Here is a 26544-nt window from a genome sequence, read left to right as displayed (position 1 = left end):
TTTTAGACATATGACTGACTCGCAAAAGCAGACCCACATCAAAAAGTGTCAAGTGAGAAACTGCCATTATGGCAACTCCAGTAGCAGCAAGCCAGTGGATGAATGGTAATAGGCACATCCCCCAACAGAGGAAATTTTGCTCAGCTAAGAGCTGTGGTTGTTCACAGAGATCAACACACTGACATTTTTAGCAGCTCACTTGTGCCTTGGGAACCTCATTTATCCTTTAAGGGCGAGGATCAGTCATAATTATACAGAAGGTCTCTACAAAACGCTGAAAACAGCAATACAAATCCTGTCTGAATCTGCAGAAATATTGGAACTTTTTTGAGAGCTACATAGCCTTCGTTGCCTCAGTCAGAGCAAAGATCGTAGCTGAGCCACTACACATTTTGTGAAGTTGATCAGAACAAGAGTTACATGTAAGAAGATCCTGGCATCATCTGATAGGACAGCTCAAATGCATATTTCTCCAGGGTTCAATTCAGACCTCATGAGCTACTAAAATTTGTTTGTGATGGGCATGAACCTGGTTTACTGTTGAGTTTACATACTCGTTCTGCTCATGACCTGAGTTCGATCCCTGGCAGAAGCTGGGTTTTCAGGTAGCCTGCTCGAGGTTGACTCATCCTTCCATCCTTCCGAGGTCGGTAAAATGAGTACCAGCTTGCTGGGGGGAAAGAGTAGATGACTGGGAAAGGCAATGGCAAACCACCCCGTAAAAATATTCCATAATTTGAGAACCAGACAAGTAGAAAAAGAGTAAAACAGACACCCCAGACACTCACCACTTCAAAATAAGCTGCAACATCCCATGCACCAATCCTCAGAAAAAGTTCTCAATAGAGCTATGCATCTACCAATACTATATGCAGTCAATCAGTCAAACCCATGCTAATTCTTAAAGCAATACAACACAATATAAAGTGTAATACAGTGTATAAGGCAGAACATACAATAGTTCAAGAAAAAAACTCCCCAAAATGAATGACAATATATTTGGGGGTGGGGGAAAATAACAGATTTGACTTAAAGCTAATGCTGTGCAATACAAGAGCATGACTAGCATAAAGCTAGCCGCCAAAATCCAACTCACAGCCACACTACAGTGCATATTCCTAATGCTGGCATGCAATCAAATTCTTCTATACAAGAAATAACAAAAAAAAGGTGTACCTGGAACTAAAATTTTCACAATGAACATTCTATGCACTATTCATATAATGTAGGTTATGCAGGGTCACAATGCCCTAGTAATTAAAAGCGCATTGTTATACTTGGCTGCTAAAAGGTACTGGAACATACCCATCTTGTTTAAAATGGCATGATTTATCTACATATTTTAAGGAGCTTTTATTTAAATCCTCACATTGCAATTCCTCACAAACACCAGGTGAAGAAAGGAAAACTGAAACAAACTGGTTCAAAAAAATATATCAAGCAGGACTAAGGTTTTCAACAGAATTCTCCCTAATTTAAATTCAGTGTTTGTATATCCAGGGCAGCAATGCTGGCCCCTAAATATCTGTGTCCGCAGCAGTTATTCAAGATGGAAACTTCTATAGGCATTGTTAGCATCCAAATTTTGCTAGAAGTGCTATTCGTATTCTACACTCCCCTCCAAAAGGGCTCTGTGCAGCATTTTAGACTACCAGCCACAAAGTAAAAAAGATTAGGCAGAAGGAGCATGACTTGCCCTAAGCCACCCAAAGAGCTTCCTGGCTAAGCATGGATTTAAGTCTGGCTTTCCCATGCTAGTATGCCCCTGAAATAAAATGTAGAACTATTTGTGACACCAGAAACCATGATCCTCATTCCATTCCTGCCCAAACCATCTTTTATGAAACACTCCTTTTACCTTCATTTAAGGCATGCAATCACTTCAACCAAAGGACCATATCAAAGTTTCTCAAAACCAGGTGACATACTATCATGTCTTTTGTGAATTGCAGCAGAAAAGGAGTAATTTATGTGTCCAATGTCCTTCCAAATATGTGTGTGTGCGTGTGAAAACCCACACACATGGACATGGATGTTTGTTTTGTTTAGATTGTAGGTATTGCCTCATATTTTATTAATTTTTTTCTTCAACCTTTTGTATTCTGGGTTCAATAATGACTGTAGATTTTATTTCCTCTTTATTGCAATAATTTTTTTGCATTCTGAGGAGGCTTGTTACCACAAGAAATGTTTTTCAAAATCAACATGGGCAAGTCACAAGAATACTAAATTACAGCAAAACAGTTTCAGAAACAAAGTATCTAAATAATGCATTAGCAATGCAGCAGCTGCCAGAGATGAGAAAAACAAATTCACTTAAGATGTATGCCATTGTCAAATTTCCTTAAGTGCTCGTTTAATTTATATATAAGCATGCTAAATTGTAAAAGGAAGAAGCAACATTTGGACTACAGTTTCTTCCACGAATGGTACTAATTTCAGAGAAATCTAATTCAATCATTTAGCTTTTCTTTTGTTGCTGTAGATTGCTCCAATTCACTAACACATGTTGTTTGGGTGCTCTGGGGAATAGCAAGGGACTGGAGAAAGGATCATGAGTTTGAAAGTATTTTCTACCAACTGCACTACTGTTCCCTACACATTTCCATTAATCTTTCTTTAACCAAATTATGACAGATTCAGTTGGGTAGTCATGTTGGTCTGAAACAGCAGACCAAAGTATGAGTCCAGTGGCACCTTTAAGATCAACCAAGTTTTATTCTGGGTATAAGCTTTAACCTGAAGAAGTGTATGCTTATGAAAGCTTATACCCAGTATAAAGTTTCATTGGTCTTAAAAGTGCCTCTGGACTTAAACTTTCATTCTATAACAACCAGTTTGTGCCACTGCTGGACAGGGGTCATGGACCTATGGTCTGGCTCCTCTCCCTTCTCAAGTGCTGCCTTGCTGCCGGCTTCCTGGTACAGAGACAAGGGGATGCATTTATGAACTTGTGACACTGTAGTGGTTGGCTGCCTGCCTCTGGATGGCAAAGGGAGAAGAGAGAGAGAGAGAGAGAGAAAACGGCAAAAGCCTACTGAACCAAAGATTTAACTAATAAATATGAAACAAACTAGCGACTGCAAGTGTACTTTCCTTTTAGACTCATACTTTAAGCCAGAGAAAACAAACTGCTCCCTAAACCAGACTCCCAACTTTATTTCTTCTCAAAGATGCAGCAGCACACTTAGTTTTGAGACTTTGGGAGGTGACTGTGCCAAAGGCTAAACCAACTGATAAGGAAGTGTGAGTGAACTATTATGATTGTCAAGCAACATTCCAGCAGGTTGATGAACATCCAAGTACATACAGTGAAGAAGTTGAGAAAAACCAGCCAATAACTTTGGCAGCTGAACTAGATGGATACCCAGCTGATACCAACTGAAGGTCCATGCCAATTCTCCCAGTGAAGTTTTGTTAGACAACTGTTCTAATTAAATGCAACTCAGAAACCACACACATTGTTTTAAGAATTATCAGAACTGTCTGGGCAGAAAATTTTCCTCCAAACTGAAAGCTGTCATTCAAGCACAGACTTTTCCTGTAATAATGATCAAACTGATATGAAGCGAGGGGCCCCGAATCCTAAGGAAAACATTGAGCATTTTCCCACAGAGCTTACCTCGGAGCGACATCCCTCTTCACTGCGCAGCGTCTGCGCGGATTTCCCACTAACTGCTCCACATAACCAGGAAGAGCCGCGGCTTTTGCATCGCTAACGTAAACTGGTTTTTAGCGGTTTACATCTGCGACGCAAAAGGTCCGGCACTTCCTGGTTATGCGGAGCAATTGGTGGGAAATCCGCATAGACGCTGCGCGGTGAAGAGGGACGTTGCTCCGAGGTAAGCTCTGTGGGAAAACGCCCACCGAGAAGACAACAAGGTTCAAGCAGTGCTATTCAATACATCCTAATACTCAACATATTTTGTTCCTCCTTTGACCCATTTCTGGATGACACGATCATGGTGTACTATTATTAACTCTATGCCGCTTAAAACCATAATTCTGTCCCACACCTACAATTATGTTCATGAAAGGGTATACAATACGTTTATTTACACACTGCACAAAGATGGTTCAGTTGCACCCTTTAACTAGAGTTGGCAGGTCTGACTCAAGAAATATCTTGGGACTTTGGGTATGGAGCCAGGAGACTTTGGGGGTGGAGCCAGGAGCAAGGCTGCTAGAAGCACAACTGAAATACAAAGGGAGTTCTGGCAATCACATTTAAACGGACCACATGACTTTTAAATGCCTTCCCTCCATTTGGAAATAATGAAGGATAGGAGCACCTTCTTCCGGGGCTCATAGAGTTGGACCCCCTGGTCCAATATTTTTTAAAACTTGGTGGGCATTTTGAAGACAGGGACCAGATGCTATGCTGAGAATTTGGTGCCTCTACCTCAAAAAACAGCCCCCCCCAAACCCCAGATCAATTATCCATTATACCCTATAGGAACCGGCCTCCATAAGGTTTAGCTGAATCCTCAGCAGACATTTCCCTCCTCCCCCTGCTTTCTGATAACCCTGAAGCGAGGGAAGGGCCTCCAAACCAGGGGATCCCCTGCCCTCAACTGAGGATTGGCAATCCTTCCTTTAATTGTTTGTTCTTGGTAGCCCTGCTAAGAGGCCTCACAAGCACCAGGAGAAATAACCAAAGATACAGACTAGAAACAATAGCACACAATCAGCAATTTGTGAATGGTTTCTATGGGAGCAGAAAAACATGCTAGCAAACATTTGTGGAAATGAGTGCAGCATACAGAGACAAACGTTACAATGTATTGTCTGCAAGGGGACATGGAAAACCAAACAGTAGTGCATCTTTGACTGTACACCCAACATTAGATATTCCATAAGAATATATTGCTTTTATGTTGTTTGTTGGTGTGGTAGAAAATAAAAAAGTTTAAGTTAAAAACAAGATGGAAATTCAAAAAGTACTAGAATTATGTCTATATATTACACAGCTTCCCATGAATAGATTCCCATCTCAAGAATAGATCTCTGTAATGCTCTCTACATGGGGCTACCTTTGACGGTGACTCAGAAACTACAGCTAGTGCAGAACGCTGCAAAACAGCTGTTAATGAAGCTCCCTCGATGGGAGCACATTCGACCAGTGCTGAAAGAACTGCACTGACTACCTATTGTGTTCCGAGTCCGTTTCAAGGTGTTGGTATTGACCTTTAAAGCCCTTTATGGTCAGGGACCTGTCTATCTGCAGGACCACCTTTCTCCACATATTCCCCAGAGAGCACTGTGTTCAGGGACAAAAAAATCTATTGTCCATCCCTGGGAATGGATGACGCGAGCTAGGGCCTTCTCGGTGGCAGCACCAGAATTGTGGAATGCTCTCCCGGAGGCCATGGGCCCTGGGGAACTTTCTACTTTCCACAGGGCCTGTAAGACCAAATTGTTTCAACAGACCTTTGATATCTAACCAGGAGAGAGCTGCCACCTGACATCATATAGAGTACTTGGTGATCACCGTCTGAAAAGACAAACCCGCCTATATCATACATTGTAGCGATACAGCACCATGAAATGGTTTTTTAAAAATTTAAAATTGTAATTATGTTTTATTGGTTTTATTGGTTTTTAACTTGTGAAGATGAATGTTGTGAGCCGCCCTGAGTCCGCTTGCGGAGAGGGCGGGATAGAAATGTAATGTAATAATAATAAATAATAAATAAATGAAGCAGTATTTGCACACAAAAATGAGTTTGTTTGTTTTTTGCAACTTTGCCTTTGACAATCATCTCCCAAATTTTTCAGGCTGCCTGAAGATTATTAAAGAATCCCCAGAAGTCACTAATTCAGATCATTACAATCACACAACAGGCAACCTATACGCAGGGGTTTGGCAATTGCTGATAGTTAAAGGGTTAAAAAAATCAAATATAAACTAATCATTACAGACTGTGCATCAAATGTTTGGTGATACCTTTTAAGCACTTGTGATTTCACATTTTAAATAGCTTTCTTTTGGTTCTACCAAATTGCTTCACATATGGGGGGGGGGGGGGGAATGTTTTCTCTAAGTCTGTGGCATCATTCAGACTATGGTGTGTCATTATATATAAAGAGTAAGCCTGGGACATTCTCAGATTTGCATTATCTTTAATTGTGCCCCCCCCATTCTCCTCAAGTTTAGCGAAGCTAAAACAAATTTCCATTGTTACAGCAAGCAGCAGTTTGTAGCTATGTCCACATCACACCACTACATCCCTACAAACTGGGATTCACAGTTTGGAATCCTGATTGTGCTTCAGATACAATGGCAAATTATAGCTTGTCATAAGAGTGGACATCTTCCATTAAATAGCCTCACAGGAGAATAGGAAAGAATGCACAGCAAGCCTGAGGATACCATAAGCTTGCTCATGGAGCATTTTTTTTGTTTGCTTGGGATAGTATCTAAATGACACTTATGTGAAAGGCAAGCAATTTTGCCTAGATTTTGCCTAACATATTTCACTTGTAATACTGCAGATATTAAAGATTTTAGATTATTTTGGCAAGAACAGTAGCACAGAGTGCTATAGCAGGAATACATGGAGACAGGTCACAGGCAAGATAGTGGGTATGGAAACAAGCAGTACACTGAACTACTATAGCATAATAGACCCAAGTTGTGAAACAGGCAGTCCCTGTCGACATATCATCCCCGCCCTGAACAAGAACTCCTCTCTCAGCTCCCAACTTCTATCTGTATAATGAAGGCATCAATAATCTAGCACAGATATGCTGTTTAGATTTCTTAGCAAATATGTTTGTGGGGTCTTGAACAGTCCAAAGCATAATGTAAGTGCTACGAACTCACAGTCATGAGAGGTCATATGAGACAGCCAAGGTAACATACCTTCTAGCACCCATCTGCTAGAAGCCCTGACTAGATTCCAGATGGGTTTCCAAGATACCATCAGATATTATCAGGACTTCAAAAACTGATCATCCTTCATAGTTTCACTCAAAGAACAATTATCAGAATGGCATTTTTCTGCATCTGGCAACAGACTGCTGCACAGATTGAGACTATGCAGGTCAGGTTGTATTCTAGTAACTGAGAATATTTTCACAACTAGTACAATTACTAGCTTGCTTCAAACCATTTCTGAACTGCTGAAACAGTCTGTCTGGTTACAAATTCCACTGAGATATGAAGGAAAATCATATTTACTATTTACATGAGATTTCTGGTTAAACCATTCTCACCCATTTTCTTATTAACAGTTGCAACTAATACCTTGCTATTCCAAAGTAGCAGAACACTTTTCATCTGTGTTTCATGATGCGTTCATAAATACCACTGAAGCAAACAATGTTTACCAAGTTACCAGATCACTTTAACAACCTGACATGGAACAGTTTTTACTGTACCTTCCTTGCCATCATACAGAAAGCATACATTTTATAGGTGTACAATGGAAGAAAACACAGTCTGGTAATCAATGCATTGCCCTAGTCATTGTATCAGAGCAATTGTGCCATAATCATGATATCAAATATGTTGTGGTTAAGGGAATTTGCTGTTCTTCATATTACAGACATTAGTATTCAGAAGATACCCACAATTTTCTTTTAATTAGGTCACAGCCACCATCTCACAAGACTGAGCATTAATGCTGGATATAGATTCTCGGTTACAGATTGGAAGGCTTTATGTTCTTATAATAAAAGTCCCCCTGAAAAACGGAGATAATCTTCGTATCATGTAATAACTGGGTGTTTGGGGGGGGGGGATGCAGATTTAACATCAAATAATAACCACAAGCAGGTTTCTGAACTCTTCTGTACCTACCACACTGCTTACAAGTAACCTTAGTACTGGCAACAAGTCAATTTTATATTCAGAAAGTGTTTCCAAAGCAAAAAGTCTATACAAGGAGACTGATGTAATGCCCCAATACTATATCCTCCATATTTACCTAAACGATATTTCAGAGAACAGGTTCAGCTTTCAGAAAATTAAATGCTGCCCTGCAGCTGAAACCTATTAGTGATTTCTGAATCTCTTATTACAGAGCAAAACACAACAAAACAATGGCTGGGATCCAAAGATCCTCACGTACAAGCAGAAGGCTCTATCCATTGGCAGGAGGCTGCTGATTTTCCATTCTACCAGCAGCCTCTTGCACTGGTCCTGAAGGTCTCCTAATGTCCAAGAGCAGCTGTTCAGCAGAGCTTAAAGGGCTGCGGTAGGAAAGGGAGGGGCTGCATGCAGAACACGCTGCACGGTTCCATGAATCCTGGGTGAATAGCTTTCAAGAGGTACTGATGATCTAAATAACACAATAGGGCTGCTCTGTTAATATGCCTTAAGACTAATGCCCCAGTGACTTTTCAAGTCAAGCTAAAGTGCTACAACTTTGGCCAGATTCTTATTTTTATAGTTTACGCTTTCCTTATCAATTATTATCTTGGTTACTGTATTCAGCTTATGCCTTTTCTGATGGGCCACCACATAAAGTCTCAGATTGAAATCCTGTATTTCATACAAAATCTGTGTTGTTCCAAAACACAAGAACTTTCACTAGAGTTTTTTTAAAGCCTAGTGGGGTGTGGGGAGTTAGGATTACGTTCAGTAAAGAACTTTAGATGCACTTATTTCCTCCACCATTTGCCCGGCTGGCTGCATTGCTAAAGGAATGCTCTGCACTGCAATATGCAAGGTGTGTGGCTGGGGGCCTGCTTCCGCTTCCTCCCGGTAATTTAATTTAATTTAATTTTTCAATTTATACCCCACCCTATCCCCTGAGCAGGCTATGATTATAGCTGGTATGATTTTAGCGGGTATGATTTTAGCTGACCAGAAGGCAACCATTTGTCTTCTTACCTCTCCTGTTGGTGAAATGCAAATCCTATTCTCTTGTTCCTTATCCAAATGTTCTTTCCCAGTGAAATTACATGTTTATTTCCCACAATTGAGCAGCTTTCTGTTTTTGCGTGTCCTACTTAGGGCCCCCTTCCCCTCTTTCAGTTTAATCCCTTGTCTGGGAAGACCTCTGATTCTTCATGTTCCCTTTTCAAAAGAGTTGTGGGGTGGCTGAATGACACAGTACTTCCATTCTTCCCCTCCTGTGTGTTTTCTGGTCAAAAAGGGATTTAACCCCCTACCCCACCCCCAATCTTCAGAAACCCCTGGAGCGGGCTACTTATAGGTTTTTGCTATCTCTACTAGAGCCCATACTGGTGATTATAAAGTAAATAAATGAACAGAAGTTGTTGTGATGTTACTTGCACCTTCTGAGTTCTGTCAAGGCTGCATGATGGAGTACCATAATACCATGGCACTGTCACTGCTGCCACATGCAGATCAGCTCCTTCTATGCATACCTAGTTTGGTGAGAGCCAGTTTGGTGTAGAGGTTAAGTGTGCGGACTCTTATCTGGGAGAACCGAGTTTGATTCCCCACTCCTCCACTTACAGCTGCTGGAATGGGTTAGTCATAGCTATCACAGGAGTTGTCCTTGAAAAAGCAGCTGCTGTGAGAGCCCTCTCAGCCCCACCCACCTCACAGTGTGTCTGTTGTGGGGGGGGGGATAGGAGATTGTAAGCCGCTCTGAGTCTCTGATTCAGAGAGAAGGGTGGGGTATAAATCTGCAGTCATCGTCTTCTTCTGTTATGAAGATTAGAGGGGCAGCAATGGTGTAACTATGATCTCTTTGGTTTAAACTGGTAACTGGCTTCTCTTCAGTTTTGCTGCTGAGACTGCAAAAAGATCATCAGATAGTTTCCAGTGAGGTTACAGCACTGAAAGCAGCTGCCAGCACAGCCAGGATCCTGGGATTGTTCTGCCCACTGCCCAAGGGAAATTAGGAATTATATTTATTATGTATTTACTTACCTCGTTTACAACCCACCTTTCTCCCTCTGGGAACCTAAAGTGGCTCACATTCTTCTCCCCCCCCACAACAACCCTGTGAGGTAGGTCATGCTGAGAGTGTGACGCAGACCCCAAGGTCATTTAAAACATCTCAATTCAGTTCACTGGTAATGACTACACAAAAGCACTATGGAAATAAACAGGAGCTCTGCATATCCAGTCCTTGTGCAGCACAAAACTTTGGGGACTCTTGCTCTGTGCAACTTTTGTTGTTTTTTTAATGAGATACAAGATTTGTCTCCAGAACTATGGCCTGTAGACAAGAAGCTGAGGCTGGAAGTGTTGCTGAAAATCAAGTAGCAGAAACATTAGTTTTGACAACTTGAGAAGTTTCAAAATCTTGTCCCTTAACCGTGCATCACTAATACCTCCCAAAGCAAGAAAGAAGAACCATATTGCTCTAATAATTTGGATCTCACCTCCAGCACAGCAAAAGGAACTTTTTTTTCACATGGACAAAACCCTAGCTGTAATCTAGACCAGTGATTCTCAACCTGGGGACTAGGGACCCCTGGGGGACTCTGGAGTTACTGGAAGAGGTTGCAAATCCATATGCACACAAAGCATGGCCTTTTCTTCTCATTATGTATTTTCTCATTACCATCAGAGGAATCCGCAAAAATTTTCTGATGTTAAAGAAGTCAGGATGTACTAGTCTAGTCTATCCTTGCATTTCTATAAACCAGAGGTGGCCAAACTTGCTTAACGTAAGAGTCCCATAGAACAAATGTCAGATGTTTGAGAGCCGCAAGACCTGAGTGTCAGATGTTTGAGAGCTGTAAGGAAAGAAGGAAGGCAAACAGATGGGTTGAAGGAGAGGTGGAAAGAAAGCTATTTTAACTTTAAATTCATTCTCAAGCCGCTGGCTGGCTTGGCTTCGAGAAGCAATTTAAAGAGAAAAATGCCTTATCCAAGCCAGCCAATGGGGAAGTGGGGGCTTGGAGAGCCACACGATAAATGTGAAAGAGCCACAGTTTGGCCACCCCTGCTATAAACCAAGGATTCATCAGCATCCAGAGGCAAGGCAACTCCCACCTTTCTCTAGTTATAACATTTCTATCTCAGCTTCTCAGAATCAAAAGGCAGTTTACAATCCAATGTTAAAAAATTCGTCAGAACAACAGCACTATGTATAATGCTGCATTGTGCAGCGGGTTGGACTAGATGACCCTGGAGAGCCCTCCCAACTCTTTAATTCTTATGGACCAAGCAATATGCTACTTAGGTTCAAAACCTGCTTCCATGCCTTTTCCTCAACTAGAGCATTTGTGGATGAAAATGTCATCAAGTAACAACTGACTTATGGAGATCCCATGCAGTTTTCAAGGCAAGAGACATTCAGTGGTGGTTTGTCATTGCCTGCCTCCAACTAGAGCAATTAGCATTCAAAGAACCTGCTCAGTTCTCCTTGAAGAGAAACTGCAGGTGGTAAGTTCATTTCAACCCGAAAGACAGTTCCAATGAACAGTAGCGGAAATGGCTCAACAATTTCAACATGCTGAAGAATATGTACTGTATTCTAGAGAAACACTGCAAAGATGACATAATGATAGAAAGGTATAGCAGTTTACTACAACAAAGGTTAAACTGATGATCAACAAGCATTTCCCAGAACAATTACAGCACATGGCACTTACAATGGCATATTAATTACCTATTTTAGCGAAATACAGATACTGCACAGGTTAAAGAGTGTAAGACAACATAAATCTTCTCTTTTGTTGATATTCAAAATGTTATGTTCACGTTCAATAAGCACATCTACAATATATGGGCTCTTCACTTAATATAAACTGAGTCTATGAAACAGATGTAGCCATTCTTATTTGAATCACCTGCAATGAGCCCTTTGTACAGAACAGACTAAAACAGTCCAAGTAGTTTCATGTATTGGGAAGTATCGCAATGTCTTTAAAGTTAGCATATATTAACAAGATGCTGTTCTTTGGTATAAATAAAAATACTGACCTAGATCTGGAGACAGGCTTGCAGAAGATTTGCATATACAATGGGCCTTTTGTATACCTTCTGCCTGGAGCTTTCACACCCTGCTTCACACAGCAAGTTGCTTCTTAAACATATCACGTATTGCTGATAAGCTCCCCACTTACCATTTATTTTAAATATTATTCTGCTCATACAGCCAATCATGGATCCAGAGGCAGCTTACAGTATGACCAGAAAAGCTGGCATACCAATAAAAACACCATCAAATTAATCCAATGCGCCAGTTAAATGCCTTAGAAAAATTAAAATCAACAGAATTTTTAAAAATCCACATTCCAAATATCCTCCGAATCATCAACAAACTCAGTCTCAAATCCCATGAGGTTAAAAGTGATGAAAATCACAATTATTAACATGTGAAAAGGATTCCAAGCAACCTGAACTGTGTCTAATAGCTATTTCTGTGCAAGAGGAACCAGTGATTTCCTCTTGGTAAAGATGAGCAAAAACTGTCAGCTTCAAAAATTCGTTTGTATGGCATGACTCCTCCTTCCATATGATACAACAATCACACTCTGTTTATGAGCTGCTAAAGCAGTAGCTTTAACCTACTGGTCCCCAGCGCAGCATTAGTCAAGGCAATGTTCAGGATGAGATCCTAGCTCTCTCCCAAAGGAAAGGAAAGCTTGTTCTACTACTTGGAACAGCAGGTAGTGGCTAGTTTAGTCCTAGTTATGCATTCCAGAGAAGCAGTTCTGCCTGAAAACTCAAGCTTTGGCTCTAGCACACCAGATGGAATAAGCAGGCTAATAAAGGCAGCTTACTTCAAGAAATGCAACTCAAGCAAAGTTCTAATACCAGCAGCATATTTAACCTCAGCCACTGTTGTGTAATGAGTGACTTAAAACACAATCCTGTGCAGTCACTCCACTATAAATTCTAGCAGCTCTGCAGAGAATTAAACTGTAAGCGTCTACAGAGATAACTCAAATAATCTGCTTGCTTTAAGAATAAGATGCCGATTTGTTAGATTTATATCTCACCCTCCCCACTGAAGCAGGCTCAGGGTGGCTATGTAACCCACACTAACAAGAAAAATGTCTGCATACATGTGAACATGGATATTCATTCTACTGAGCTGGATCCAATGAAACATTCCTAATTAGACAAGAGTCTTGTGCAGGTAGATGCATATGAAACTCACCATAAGCAGCCCTTGCGCTAAAGACTGCTCTCCTGTATCCAATCCTGCATTTCCACTAGTGCAAGACCTATTCCTTCCACCCCCAATAATAACCCTCTGATCAAATCATACTGCACTACCAAACTGGATTGCTATGACTGCATCAAATGAACAGCATTTTGCCTTTTGATTTTTTGTGCATAGCAACACTGATAACTCTCGCACAAATGAAATGACACTAAGAAGAGCTTTTCTTCCACTGCCACATGATGGGATTTAACCCATAGTTTTACTTGTGGCCAGCTAAGGAAGAACAAGGCACAAGTTTACAAAATGATGAACGACGTGGAGATGAGCAATATTGTCTATCAAAATATTCGGTATTTTAAAAATACTTCACAAAGAGGCATAACTGCCATATGGAATTCTCAGCCACAAGATGCCACTAATTTAGCCAATTTTACAGAAAGGACTTAAACAACTGTTTTAGAACAAGTCTACTAGTGATAATCTGGATAGCTAAAAATGGAACTACGGACAGAGGAAATATAGCTCTGATCCTAGATACAAATCACAGGAGGCTGCCATCTTTGTCATGTCCTGCTTGTTGTGAGCTTTCTGTAGCATCTGGCTGGCTACTGCTGAACATATAATGCTTAGTTTGACCTTACAAGACAATTTCTCAATACCCTTTCAAACAAAATATAAAGACCCACCAAAGATGTAGAAACCCATGCCACTTGAAGACACTTAATATCAACATATCTGATTACAAGACTTCCAACCTGTTGGCCCAAGCAATGGATCTGCTAACATATTCTGAAGAAACTATAATTTACTCTGCCTGTGTGCATAATGCTATTATTCTCTTCTCCTGCCCCTGCTGCTATTAGCAGCTGCTCAGATTCCCATGCAAACAATATAAGACCAGGTCAACTGGTATCAAGCAGATGACCTTGAACGTTTTCCGAACAGACCAAAGAGGTCTTCAGCTAGCACCAATTATTTCTTGGTGATTAAACCTCCCTGTATTTTAGTATAACAGCATATTACCTTGCATAAGGCACTTAGGCCAGTTGTCGCATTAAAAAGTATTTGGCAATATTAGTGCTATTATTAAGCCTGGCCAACAAAATGTCACAAAAGCTCACAAGATGAGTTGTATAATTATTTCATTATATATTAAAATGTAATAAGACACTGAATTTATATCCTGCCCTCCACTCCGAATCTCAGAGTGGCTCACAATCTCCTTTATCTTCCTCCCCCACAACACACACCCTGTGAACTGAGTGGGGCTGAGAGAGCTCTCCCAGAAGCTGCCCTTTTAAGGACAGCTCTGCAAGAGCTATGGCTGACCCAAGGCCATTCCAGCAGCTGCAAGTGGAGGAGTGGGGAATCAAACCCAGTTCTTCCACATAAGAGTCCACACACTTCACCACCACAAAGTGCACAATCATATCATCCCAAAACCATCACCGCCGCCGCCACCCCCTTCCCAGTCCATGGAAAAATTGTCTTCCACAAAACTGGTCCCTGGTGCCAAAAAGGTTGGTGACCACTGATCTACAACAATCCATGGTAAAACAGTCATGAGAATCCAAAAAATATCGGAAGGGGAGGGGGAAGGGGAGGGATACTAATCAAGGCAAGACAAAGAGGCCCTCATAATTTACTATCCACTTGACATGATGCAAAAATTATATACATCACTAAATACAGCCCAAAATGTCTCCAAATATACTAAAAGGAGTTTTGTGACACAAGAAAGGCTACAGTTTATGGTATATGCTTCTGCGATCCAACTTTTTCAGATATATGACAAAATATTGGAAAACATATTAATCTTCACAAAAGGCACTATTTCAGAAGCCTTATCAAGCTGTGTCAGATATGGTATCATTAACAACTTATACTTTACAAAATTCTGTTTTTTTTATCAACATGCTTAACTCTAAAATTTATGTTGGGCTGTTAAGATGAGGTTCAAAGGGGGACTAATTTTCTCCCATCTCATCATGAACCTTGACCAATAAGCCAAGGTACAGCACAAGATATATACAAGGACTACATTTTAACCAAGACTTTCACTCTGTCCTGTTTCTTTGAGCTGGAGTGCCCTGGCCAAGCCAGCTGGAACTGCATTCCTGCTCAAAAAAAGCCCTGGCCTCAGGCAACATTAATGAAAGTAAGACTGCTATCCTAAACCTTTGGTTTCAACTAAACCCTTCTCAACACATGGCACAATATGGCGTATTTCAGTTTAGCAAAACCAGTTTGTTCTTGCTGCCAGGAGAGATCACACATTACATCATACTGTCTCATGATGTCACAAAATATAATCACAAGAAAACTGAGAAAGGTACTACAATCATAAAGAATGGGAGGAAATAAGGCACAGCATGAGCTCTAATAATTCCCACAGAAGAATACTTAAAGGCTGCTTGCTTTCATCCATGTTAACACAGCCTTGCACCAAGGACGGGAAGCGCCATTCTTTCTGGCCGCTGAGGGGTCAGGGAAGCTCCTCTGACCCCTCACGACCCAGAAAGAACACACAGCGCTTCCCCTCCCTGGCGCTCTCTGAGTTCGGAGGGTGCCGAGGCACCGTGTGTTCTTTCTGGGGCCTGAGGGGGCAAGGAAGCTCCTCCTACCCTTCAGCTCAGGGACAGTGTGAGCGGGGAGGGGGCACCTGCCGGGAGCTGGCACCCTAGGCAAACGCCTAGTTTGCCGACTCCCACACTCCAGCCCTGATCTCAGAAACTAAGCAGGGTCAATTCTGGCAAGTACTTGGATGGGAGACCTCCTTTGAATACTAGAAGTTGGGAGGAAGGGCAGGCTTTCTTCAGCCACCTCCCAATCCCCAATCACCTTTCTGTATCACTGAAGATTTAAACAAAGGACAAGGTAATACAATATAGTACAAACCGAAGAACAACATGTAATAGGAGAAAGCAAAATACTTATTCAGGATAACTGCAAGCAATAAATCTATACCCCCCCCCCCCCAATTCTTTTTTCTAATCACAGATGCATACCACCCTTCTTCAAAGAAACTTATACAGCAAGCAGTAGGATTTTCCAATTTTAACACAATAACTCTCCAAGCTGGACTATGCAGAAACATTATAACTGCCCAAAGGTCACCCAGTAACATTTGCGGCTCACAGAGAACTTGGACTAGGATCTCTTTGGCTGAAGGCAATGTTGAAATCATTATACTGCACTTGCTTTAGCATAATAACGGTTAATATAGTAACAGTGCTGGGGGGTCTTCTGCTCAGCTCCTTGGCTGCAGGGGTCCCACAAGGCTCCAACTTGTCCCCTATACTCTTAAAAATCTATATGAAACTGCTGGGTGAGGTCATCCAGAGATTTGGGCTGGGTTGTCATCAATGTAAGGATGACATTCAACTCTATCTCACGCTTCCAGCTGATCTCAGCAAAGCTGTAGAAACCCCAAACCAATGCCTGGAGGCAGTTTTGGAGCGGATGGAGACTAATAAACTGAATCTTAGTCCCAGCAAGACTGAAATGCTATGGGTGAGCAGGAGGTTTGATCCAGGCTTGAAGGCACCATCCTGGATGGAGTTCCCCTCCCCTTAAAGGAACAGGTCAGTAGTCTGGGGATGCTCTTGGACTCGAACCCACTACTTGATAAGCAAGATTTAATGATGGGGGGCGAGTTTTGGCTTTGATAGTTTTTAAGATTTTGTTTTATTGTGTATATTTGTGCTGTGTTAGCTGCCTTGAGGGCCTTTATGAGGCAGAGTACAAATTTTATAAAATAAAAATAATCAAGTAGGAACTGAGTTAAAGACATAATATTAACCCTCAAACCAGGCTTACTAATTTGAGAAACAGATGCAGGCAAAGCAGTACAGTAGTACAAGGGACACAGCAGCCAATGACTTGGACTGAACAGGAACACCTCATCTTATATCAGGTGGGCAATTTATAGGGACATCCAATACACCATCCAAGCAGTATGTGATCAAAAAATACTGGATTAACCTGTCAAATTCAGGAATTTAACTCTGGGAATCACAAAACATGCCCTTGATTCATCCAAACTTCATAATGCAGATAACAGGTAATCCTGGTGTTCGCATTAAAGCAAATATTTAGCATAATGAAATCATAGCATCCTTGTTGACAATATGAATCATGCACAGTAAAAAATTTTAAATAATCTTTAGTAATGCCCCAGTATACAATGCTAAATCCCAGGATGAAGTCTGTAGAGTTTACTCATTCTAAATCTTCAGAAGGAATGCCAGCAAGGTAAAAACTATAATTTCTGCTTGCTTATGGCTCTCTGAAGTTTTGCAGACACAACTTTTACTCTAAGTATCACCACTGCTACCTCTGTTTCACCCAGCTGCTGTAGGATATCTGATCTGTTGGGTTAAGGGGAAGTCAGAGACAGCCAAATATGAGGCTATTTATACAGGAAGTTAGAGCTCTGAATTTCAAGTGCAGTTTTAAATTTCAGTACGTTGAAGCTCCCCATAAGAACACTTCCTGTGCTAAAGGACAGGAGACAAATGTTTAGAAATACTTAAAGCAGTTTATCTCACAAGAACACATTTCTCTCTCAAGAACAATTCTAAACTATGCAAGCTATTCTCATGACACTGCTGAAGGAAAAATATATATATGCAGCCTTAATGGCACCTTTGCCACAAAGTTATAATTAATTTAGATGTTTTTGTTATTCAGGTTCTGGGGTGCTCCTTAAAATGTTTTTTTCCCACTAAGTACAGAAACCTGTGGCAAAAGAACCATGTATTAATATTTACACTAATCTTCTCCCAGTATAGACCAAGTTCCCAGAACAGGAGCAGAACACATGCTCATTTCAGGAGCAAGCATTTGCAATTGCTTTCTTGTGCACTAGAATGCTCAGGAAAGCAATTCAAGGCATCAGCTGCACACATCCAATTATGGTTACTTTAAAAACAGTCAAGTACCCAAACACGGCTGGGCTGTGTCGTGATAAGCTGAGCAGTAATATGACAGGCAGCAGTTAATCCTGCCTATGGAACACTCGGCTTTAATATTTAACTTTAATGGATGTGGCAAACTGATCACCGAGGACAGGATAACCCATTTTGCTAAGCCTAAAAACTATGTACCCACTACTCTTCAGAGAAGATATATGTTTATTTATTGCTTTTATGGTGCACTTTTCTGCTAAAGTTGTGCCCAAGGCAATGCACAATGAAAACAGGCTAAGAAGAGGTATACTCAGAATGCATATTTTACATGATGGGTAACCAGAACTAAATTGTGCTTGGAATAACATGACATCATGGAAGGAAAAAGCAAGCAGAAGGCAGTGGTTCTCCCCCCCCAGAGGTAACAACTGCTGACTTTGAAACTGAGTCTTCCATAAGTATGACATTTAAGCCATCAATTATCGTATAGTAAAGATTGCAATATCAATCCTATATCAGCTCATAATTTCATCTCCATGTATTCTTTATGCTCACTACCTGTAATGTGCTGCATAACTTTGTTTTGTAAACTTTGTTACATTCACCTCTTTAAAAGTTCTATACAGGAACAGAAAAGGCTGTAAGAAGCATAGACGTGTCTTGAAAATATTGGCAGACATGCCCTCTGAAACAATACCATGATAAAAAAGACTCGCTTCTTCCTCTGCATTTTATTAATATTGTCAAAGCATACCAAACCCCACAAACAGTGAATAGTGCAGGCAAAATAAAATTTCTGAAAACTGTTTCCTTGGCATAGCAAACCAAAGAATATCAAGATGATCTCAAGTTGCATAGGCAATTTGAGTAACCTTTTCCTACCTGATGAATTTTATTTCACAGTTCAGAGTTGAAACAGCCTCTAGATGAAACATTCAAAAATAATGCTGCGGAGTCAAACCCTTGTATGTATTGCCCATGCACCATATCACACAACGCAATATTTTCCCCTTGATCTCTCTACTATTTTAGATTTTCCCTTCAATAATTTGGGAGGATATTAATGTTTATTATGTCTCTTATCCTGCAAGATTCTAGCCTGGCCCACCAGTACCTCAAATGGAAGGCATGTGAGAACAGTAACACTAAATACACTAGTAACTATCGCTCAATAATAACACTAGTGGTAAATCCCCTTGCAAAGAAGCAATAACTTGGGAGTTGTATCATTGTGATTACCCCACAGAATTAGCCTTTGTCTGAGATACAAAATAATAATAATTCAAGTTCAAAAGTGGATTATCCTATCCTGAAAGAAAGACTTACTGAAGGAGCTGAATGAACACATAAATTTCACACCACACTGGAAGTCCTTTAAGCAGTAATGAAAGTGATCAATTTGGTCATTCACAGTATTGCTCAGAAAGCTGTAGGAGGTGTGAAGTTTACACTTCATTTTGCCCCTACAATAACTCATTCCTTCCAGATATCACTCACCAATTTTGATCTTGCAGTCTTAAATTTCATTTTAATGTATGCACAAACAAGCAAGTCAAAATTAATCTCTGCTTATTTTGATGCAAGTTTTCCATCAATACAGTCTAAATTAATGACCTATATCTATTTATTTATTTATTTATTTATATTGGGATTTATACCCCGCCCTTCGCACCGAAGTGTCTCAGGGCGGCTTACAACATGATAATACAAATACTACTGCATTTATATTCAAAATGACATTCTCTAAAAGACCTATATTCAAGAGATGTACAGAAATCATCATCTGCAGGTTGGTCAACCGTCACATTAATCACTGACTAGGGAAAACTACTAAGAAATAAATGTAGTCATGAACATGATAACTCAATACAGACAAGAATCTTCGAAATACTGCACATCAGCTGCTGCTGTCAGCACTACCATGAACAATCACTACATTAAAGTATCAGGGGGGAAAAAAACATTTGGCTCTGAAAATTCAAATCAGGCTGCAACAATGCCATTTTAGCAGTTACTGGGGAATGACATATTTTGGTTTCTCAAAGACACATCTTTCCAGAAGCAAATCAAAGCTAAACTCTGTGGATACAATTGCTTCTTCCATTATATTGTTGATCCACTGTATTCAGAAGCTTTTCACAAAGCTTGTTTTCCACAGATGTTACAAAATACACATCCACACAATATCCAGGAACCTATTCTTGTTTATTATTGCCTATCACTGGTAGTGCCATTATGAAGCCAGTCATAAAGTTAAGATGCCTGAATACTTGCAGTCTTTTTACTGTTACAACTGGCCCAGACAGCTACAAAAGCTTTGTTCTTTTCTTTATATTTGAGAAAGAATTTTATGTATCTCCATTCTCAAAGACTGAAGCAGTTAATAAATTCCAGAGAATGTTGCTGTTTGATTCATCTACCATCATCTTTATCAAAGGGACTACAGAAGGGATGTGGGAAGTGAAAGGACAACCTGGACTTCCTGAAGAAATGCAAATGCATCATCTCCTGAGAGTTGCCATCTCAACACTCATCTTGTGCTTCCTTTTTGGGTGGTGGGGGAGCTCCTAATGATAATTCTTTACAGAGATTCTTTAACCTACATTCAGTTTAATCCTACATAACCTCCCTGTTTCTCCCTCTCAATTTAATTTACTCTTTCTTTTTACAAGAAATAGCAGCACTAAGGGGGAGAAATTCCACACTGTTTCAAACTTCCAACATGAGAAGCGGTTGTGCATTTCTGGCATCACTGCAGATTCTGGTAACACCTAATTTAACTCAGAATTTGGCTAAGAATCCTGTCATCCCATCCATGTCTGTTTCTGTTCATCTTACGCATATACACCTTGATATCATACAACACAACACCTCTTGTTCACTTGTGTCTCCTCCTTGTTTCTCTTCCTGGAAATGAACACATATGTAAGCTTGACATATGACACATCAGAATGACACTCCCCCTGAAAAGTGCCACTCTCCCGTCAATTCTTCATGGCCTGAAATAAAAGAATACATCAACAGACCATGCACATACAAATCTGCTATGGGAAGAAGATAGGAGATCCACTGTAACTTTCTGGTTATTGGGCATGAGACTAGGGTTCAAATCCCCATTCAGCCATAAAACCCCCTGGATGACTCTGGGTCAGTTTCTTTCTCTCAGTGTAGCCTACTACGCATGGTTGTTATGAAGATAAAGTGGAAGGGGAAAGCACTATACACACCACCCTGAGGTCACTGGAGGAAGAGCAAAGTTTAAAAATGTGATGCACAGACAGAAAAGATCACAACCTTGGAATGCTTTTTATCACAGTTACTTAGAAACTGAATGAATGAACTTAATCCCAAGGATTTAAGGATCAAAGAACTCCCTGGAGATTAGCCTCTCCCTGTAAGGGGCCAAACACTGTCTTCTATAACATGTACTGTATTACATTTTCTTAAAGATACAAAGCTTTGGATTGTCTCACAAGCATTATAAACACACACAACCAAAAAGCTATAATTTCTTTTGTATGTTCATTAAGAAGAGAGGTCAGGGAAGAGCTCTACTGTTGTCGCTTTCCTGGAAAACATCCAGCATCCCTCCACTGTACGGTCAGAGGGTGGTGAGGCTGCTAAAATAAGGACTGTTCCTGCAACTTCAATACATTGCTACCTGTGCTCCAAAATGGGGGCAAGGAGAGAGCCTCTCATTTCCAAAATTAGGCTGTGCTCCAGCAGTTCCAACTCCCTGTATGCTAAGAAAGAAATGACTACCCACTTTCTATTCTGCTCTAGGAACTGGGGATTAAGCCTGTGCTCACACCTTCCTCTACAAATATAACTAAAAGATTCCAATTACACCACCAAAAATGTTGGAGACTAGAAATTCCCCACCATTACAAAACACACCCTAGAAACAAAGCAAGAGGTTCCCTTCAAGCCTGCTCTCACTAAAAGAACAGGAAATTCTGTTGGAAAGTTTCCTTCCATTTCAGCCACATTCCTACCCATCCCCAAGAGCATATTACTGCTGTTGTTATTTATTAAATTTAATTAACCGTCCATCCCAGCTCACTCCAGGCTTGGGTGATGTGCAACATACATTAGCATACAACTAAAACATATGACTTAATTAAAATTATAAAACTCAGATGGTGCCCTAAAGTTTTTTTCTATATCCTAGACTACCAGGGCATCCTGCTGGGGGCGGGGGGAGAAAACTTACAAAGTGTGGGGGAGGGGGAGATAGAGGATGGTGTCAGCCAAATAAGAAACTGTTGCTGCCCTCAGCTAAAAGCCCAGCAGAACATCTCTGCCTTACAGGCCCTGCAGAATTGCACAAAGGTCCCACAGGGCCCTGATGTCATCTTGCAGAGAGTTCTACCAGGTTGGGGCCAGGACCAAGAAGTCCCTGGCCCTAGTCAAGGACAGCTGGATAACCCTGGGATCACCAGAGCATTGCTACCAGTAGACCACAAAGCTCTTCCAGGGAGATGGTGCTTCAGATACATTGGTCCCAGACCACTCAGTGCCTTAAAGGTGAGGACCAGAACCTTGAATATCACTTGGTACTCCATCAGGAGCCGGTGTAGCAGCACTTGTTTAATATGTGCTGTCTGTGGCATTCCTGTCAGGACTCACACCGCCGCATTTTGGACCCTCTGGAGTTTCTGGGCCAGGCTCAGGGGTAGGCCAGCAAAGGGTAACCTACAATAGTCTAGTCTGAAGGTGACCGTCACATGGATTACTGTGGCCAGGTCAGAACGCAACAGGAGATGAGCCAGTTGCTCGGCTTGGCAAAGATGGAAAAATGCCACCTTAGCAATATGCATGACCTGGGCATCCACTGAGAGGGAGGTATCATGCCCAGGCTCCTGACAGTTGGCACTGGTATTAAAGGCAACCCGTCAAGAGCTGGTAATCTGCATGGCAATATGTTCATAAACTGCCAGTCCTTCTTTTTACATGTAATCAAGCCATCCACTCCCCCCCCCCCCCGGTACAAAAACATGGATTAGAATCCAGTCCACATGCAGGCTTTGTAGTTTGCATGTGCCTCACCCAAGCCGTGGCATTAAGACCCAGAAAGAATATGAACACACAGACTCCATAACAACTGACATTTCATTCACAACCGTTCAAATGAGCGTGCATAAGGAAAGCCCCACAGAAGCTACTATCAAGGGGATGGAGAGAAGGGAAGATTGCTATTTCCAGTGGCCAAAACCAGGACAAGCCTTTGAAAGGGAGAAAAGAGAAAAGCCATCCACAGAACGAAAGCCCATCCACTGAAGAAGCCTGTGGGCAGAGAAAGGAGATAGCAGATCCATCCTCTTTCATCACATACCCAAGCTCACGCCCCCTACTCCATGTCCACAAGAACACACACCCATGCAGTGGGTTGTAAATCCCACCGAGCCTTCAGCTTACCTTTAAAGAGAAAGACGGAGGAATGAAACCCAATTTCCCCCCACTCTTAACTACTAGGCGGAGTAAAGTACAACTAATCCATGTTAAGTGATCATTAACTTCGTGTATATCTTGTCTTTCTAACGCACCTTTTAAATGCTCCCCTGAATACATGAACCGATTAAGGAGAGACAATTGTTATTGGCTATCTACTGTATTACAAGCAATAATTTCTTAAAAATTACTGTTAACACGTATATGAAGAATTATTAAATGGTTCTGAGAACCTAAATACCCCTGCCCCGAAGGAGGGCACAGGGAAACCCCGGAAAAGAAGACATTTCCAAGACATATCAGACCAGACGGGGCAGGCGACGACAGGCACCCTCGCCGTTCCTTCCTCGTTCTTTCTTTCTCCCTCCCTCCCCGCCACTCACGCTCAAAGTCGGAATCGGACTCCTCGTCGACGTCTTCCCTCCGCTCGTCCTCGCCGTTGGACTCCGTCTGCATGGGCTCCCCGTCGAAGACGAGCCCTTTGGCCCTGGCCGCCTCCCGCAGCTCCTGGTCCCGGGCATCTCTCAGGCGACTGAAGTACTCTGCGGCGAAGTTCAGCAAATCCGGCGGCCGGTGCCGCAACACCTCCACCGTGTAGCCCTGCAGCAGCTCCGTCAGACCCGGCGGGATCTCGATGCTCATCTTGCCGCCTCGGACGCGGCACCCCTCCCTCGCCTAGGCAGGATCCGTCAAGCGAGACGACGCGAGGACGGGCCCGGTAGGTTGCTGCGAGGTCCTCCCTCAACGCCGCCGCCGCCCCCTCCAAGCCCCGCTCGAGCCAAGCAGAGCCGCGCGCTGACAGGGCTGAAGCCTTCGCCGCCACCGCCGCTCTCTCTGACACGCGAGAAAGAGAATGGAACCGAGAGCGAGAAGGGGGGGGAGGGGCCGCGGAGGAAGCTCAGGCTCATATGCGCACGCCCAGCAGAAGGCAAGCGGCAGCCGCCGCTCCAAGAAAGGGGCAGAAAAGGGGCGGGGTGCAGGGGAGGCGTGAAGAGGCGAGGGGGCGGGATACTTGCGTCACAATGAAGAACAAGAGGCGCTCGAGCGATAGCAGGAAATTAGGCAGCTACCGGGGGTAATGCGCGTGCGCAGAGGAGGGCTTTAATTATAAAAAAAAACACCTCCGAGTCCTTTTGAGGGCTGGACCAACTGTCGTTTGGCGCGTGGAAAGGGGCGGGGGGGCATGGGAGCCAGTTGAATCGTGTTTAGGCTGCTTTAATTGTTCTTTCAGCGTCGCTTCAGGATGAGCTAGGAAACCTCGGAAGTTTCTCGCCTTTTTGGATTCAAGGACTATAACAGCATCTAGAGCTTTGCTTTCTCCAACAGGAGGCTGAAGTTGGTTCCTTATTCGCAGTTCCTCATTCGTGAATTCAGCCAAAAAGACTGAAGAGAGTTTGAAAGATCTGAACCCCAAAAGAAGGTATGGACCACCATATATACACCCCCACCTTCAGGGGACTCTGTCCTTTAAGAAGACATGTGCTGCTTCATGGTCCAATGAGCGGTTCTCGTGTCAGCTGCTCCAAAACAAGATGTCCCCAGGACACACAAACAGTTACTGGGGCCAGGCTGTACCCCAAAACAATGTTTGGACCACCTCAAGTGACACATCCCCACACTGGGGGCACTGTCCTCTTCAAGAAGACATACAGAGGTACCTGGTCCAAACATTCGTTACAATGCCAAAAGCTTCCAATTGGGGTGCCACCTAGAAGCCTGTATTTCAAAGGAAATTTGAATAAGGAACTATTTTGATTGCTTGCCCTCTGCACCCCAAAATGCACTTTGGACCACCACATGCCATACACCCCCACATTCAGGGAGCTCTGCTCTTCAAGAGGACATGTGCTGCTTCATGGTCCAATGAGCGGTTCTCATGCCAGCTGCTCTAGAGCAAGGTGCCCCCAGGACACTCAAAGAGGCAGACACTGGGGCCAGGCTGTACCCCAAAAGAATGTTTGGATCACCCCAAGTGACAAGTCCCCACGTTCGGGACACTGTCCCCTTCAAGAAGATATGCAGTGGTGCCCGGTTCAAACACTGGTTCCGGCACCACAAGCTTCTAATTGGGGTGCCACCTACAAGCCTGTGTTCCAAAGGAGATTTGAATAAGGAACTATTTTGATTGCTTGCCCTCTGCACCCTAAAATGCACTTTGGACCACCACATGCCATACACCCCCACATTCAGGGAACTGCCCTTCGAGAGGACATGTGCTGCTTCATGGTCCAATGAGCGGTTCTCATGCCAGCTGCTCCAGAGCAAGGTGCCCTCAGGACACTCAAAGAGGCAGACACTGGGACCGGGCTGTACCCCAAAACTATGTTTGAACCACCCCAAGTGACACATCCCCACACTTGGGACGCTGTCCCCTTCAAAAAGACATGCATTGGTGCCCAGTAGTCCAAACACTGGTTCCAGCGCCACAAGCTTCCAATTGGGATGCCACCTAGAAGCCTGTATTTCAAAGGAAATTTGAATAAGGAACTATTTTGATTGCTTGCCCTCTACACCCCAAATACAGCATGGACCACCATATGCCATACACCCCTCCGTTCAGGGAACTCTGCCCTTTGATCTGAGTAGCACGAGTATACAAAAGCAATAAAACAGTAATATGACAAAATGTGAGAATGTCTGTTCCTGGGCCAAAAGGGAGGCATTTCTATCTCAGGAGTTTTCCCATCCAACTAATTTACCTTTTAACATGCCACATACATATAGTTTGTGCACCCTTCTTAAATCTTCGTTCGCAAAGCCAAGCCGAGAGAGAGGAGAAAAATACATTAAAATATAGTGGGTTCAGTATATGTAATGGGAAAAACATCCAATATCCCTATTTGAATGAAAATACAGCTAAAAGGGGAATACATTGGATAGTGATGTTCTTGTCCATCTAATTTACTTTTTAACATATAAACTTCATTCCAGTTTGCCATAGAAAAAAAATAAAATATAGTGAAAATGGGTTAAGTATATGTAATAAGATCAACAGCCAATATCCCTATTTTGAGTACAAATAATTATTCTGATACACTATTCTAAAAGAGAAATACATTGGAATACTCTGGATGTATAACTATACTCATACTCTGTAATGAGACTAAAAAACCAATATTCCTGTTCAGTCCTGG

General features: G+C 42.2%; 1 protein-coding gene across 1 annotated transcript in view; it reads right to left on the bottom strand.

The window, feature by feature from the left end:
* PRKAR2A (protein kinase cAMP-dependent type II regulatory subunit alpha) overlaps window positions 1–24367 on the bottom strand; it is a 123813-nt gene extending 99446 nt beyond the window's left edge. The window contains exon 1 of the mRNA XM_060239396.1: window positions 23794–24367. Within this exon, the coding sequence (XP_060095379.1) occupies window positions 23794–24052 (259 nt within the window). The 5' untranslated portion in view covers window positions 24053–24367. The remainder of the gene's footprint in view (window positions 1–23793) is intronic.
* Window positions 24368–26544: the final 2177 nt, after the last annotated feature.

Source organism: Heteronotia binoei, chromosome 5 (genome assembly GCF_032191835.1).
Source record: "Heteronotia binoei isolate CCM8104 ecotype False Entrance Well chromosome 5, APGP_CSIRO_Hbin_v1, whole genome shotgun sequence".
NCBI classification, from domain to species: Eukaryota; Metazoa; Chordata; class Lepidosauria; order Squamata; family Gekkonidae; genus Heteronotia; species Heteronotia binoei.
Note: the sequence above shows the minus strand (reverse complement) of the source record. Positions and strands in the feature narration are given on the sequence as shown.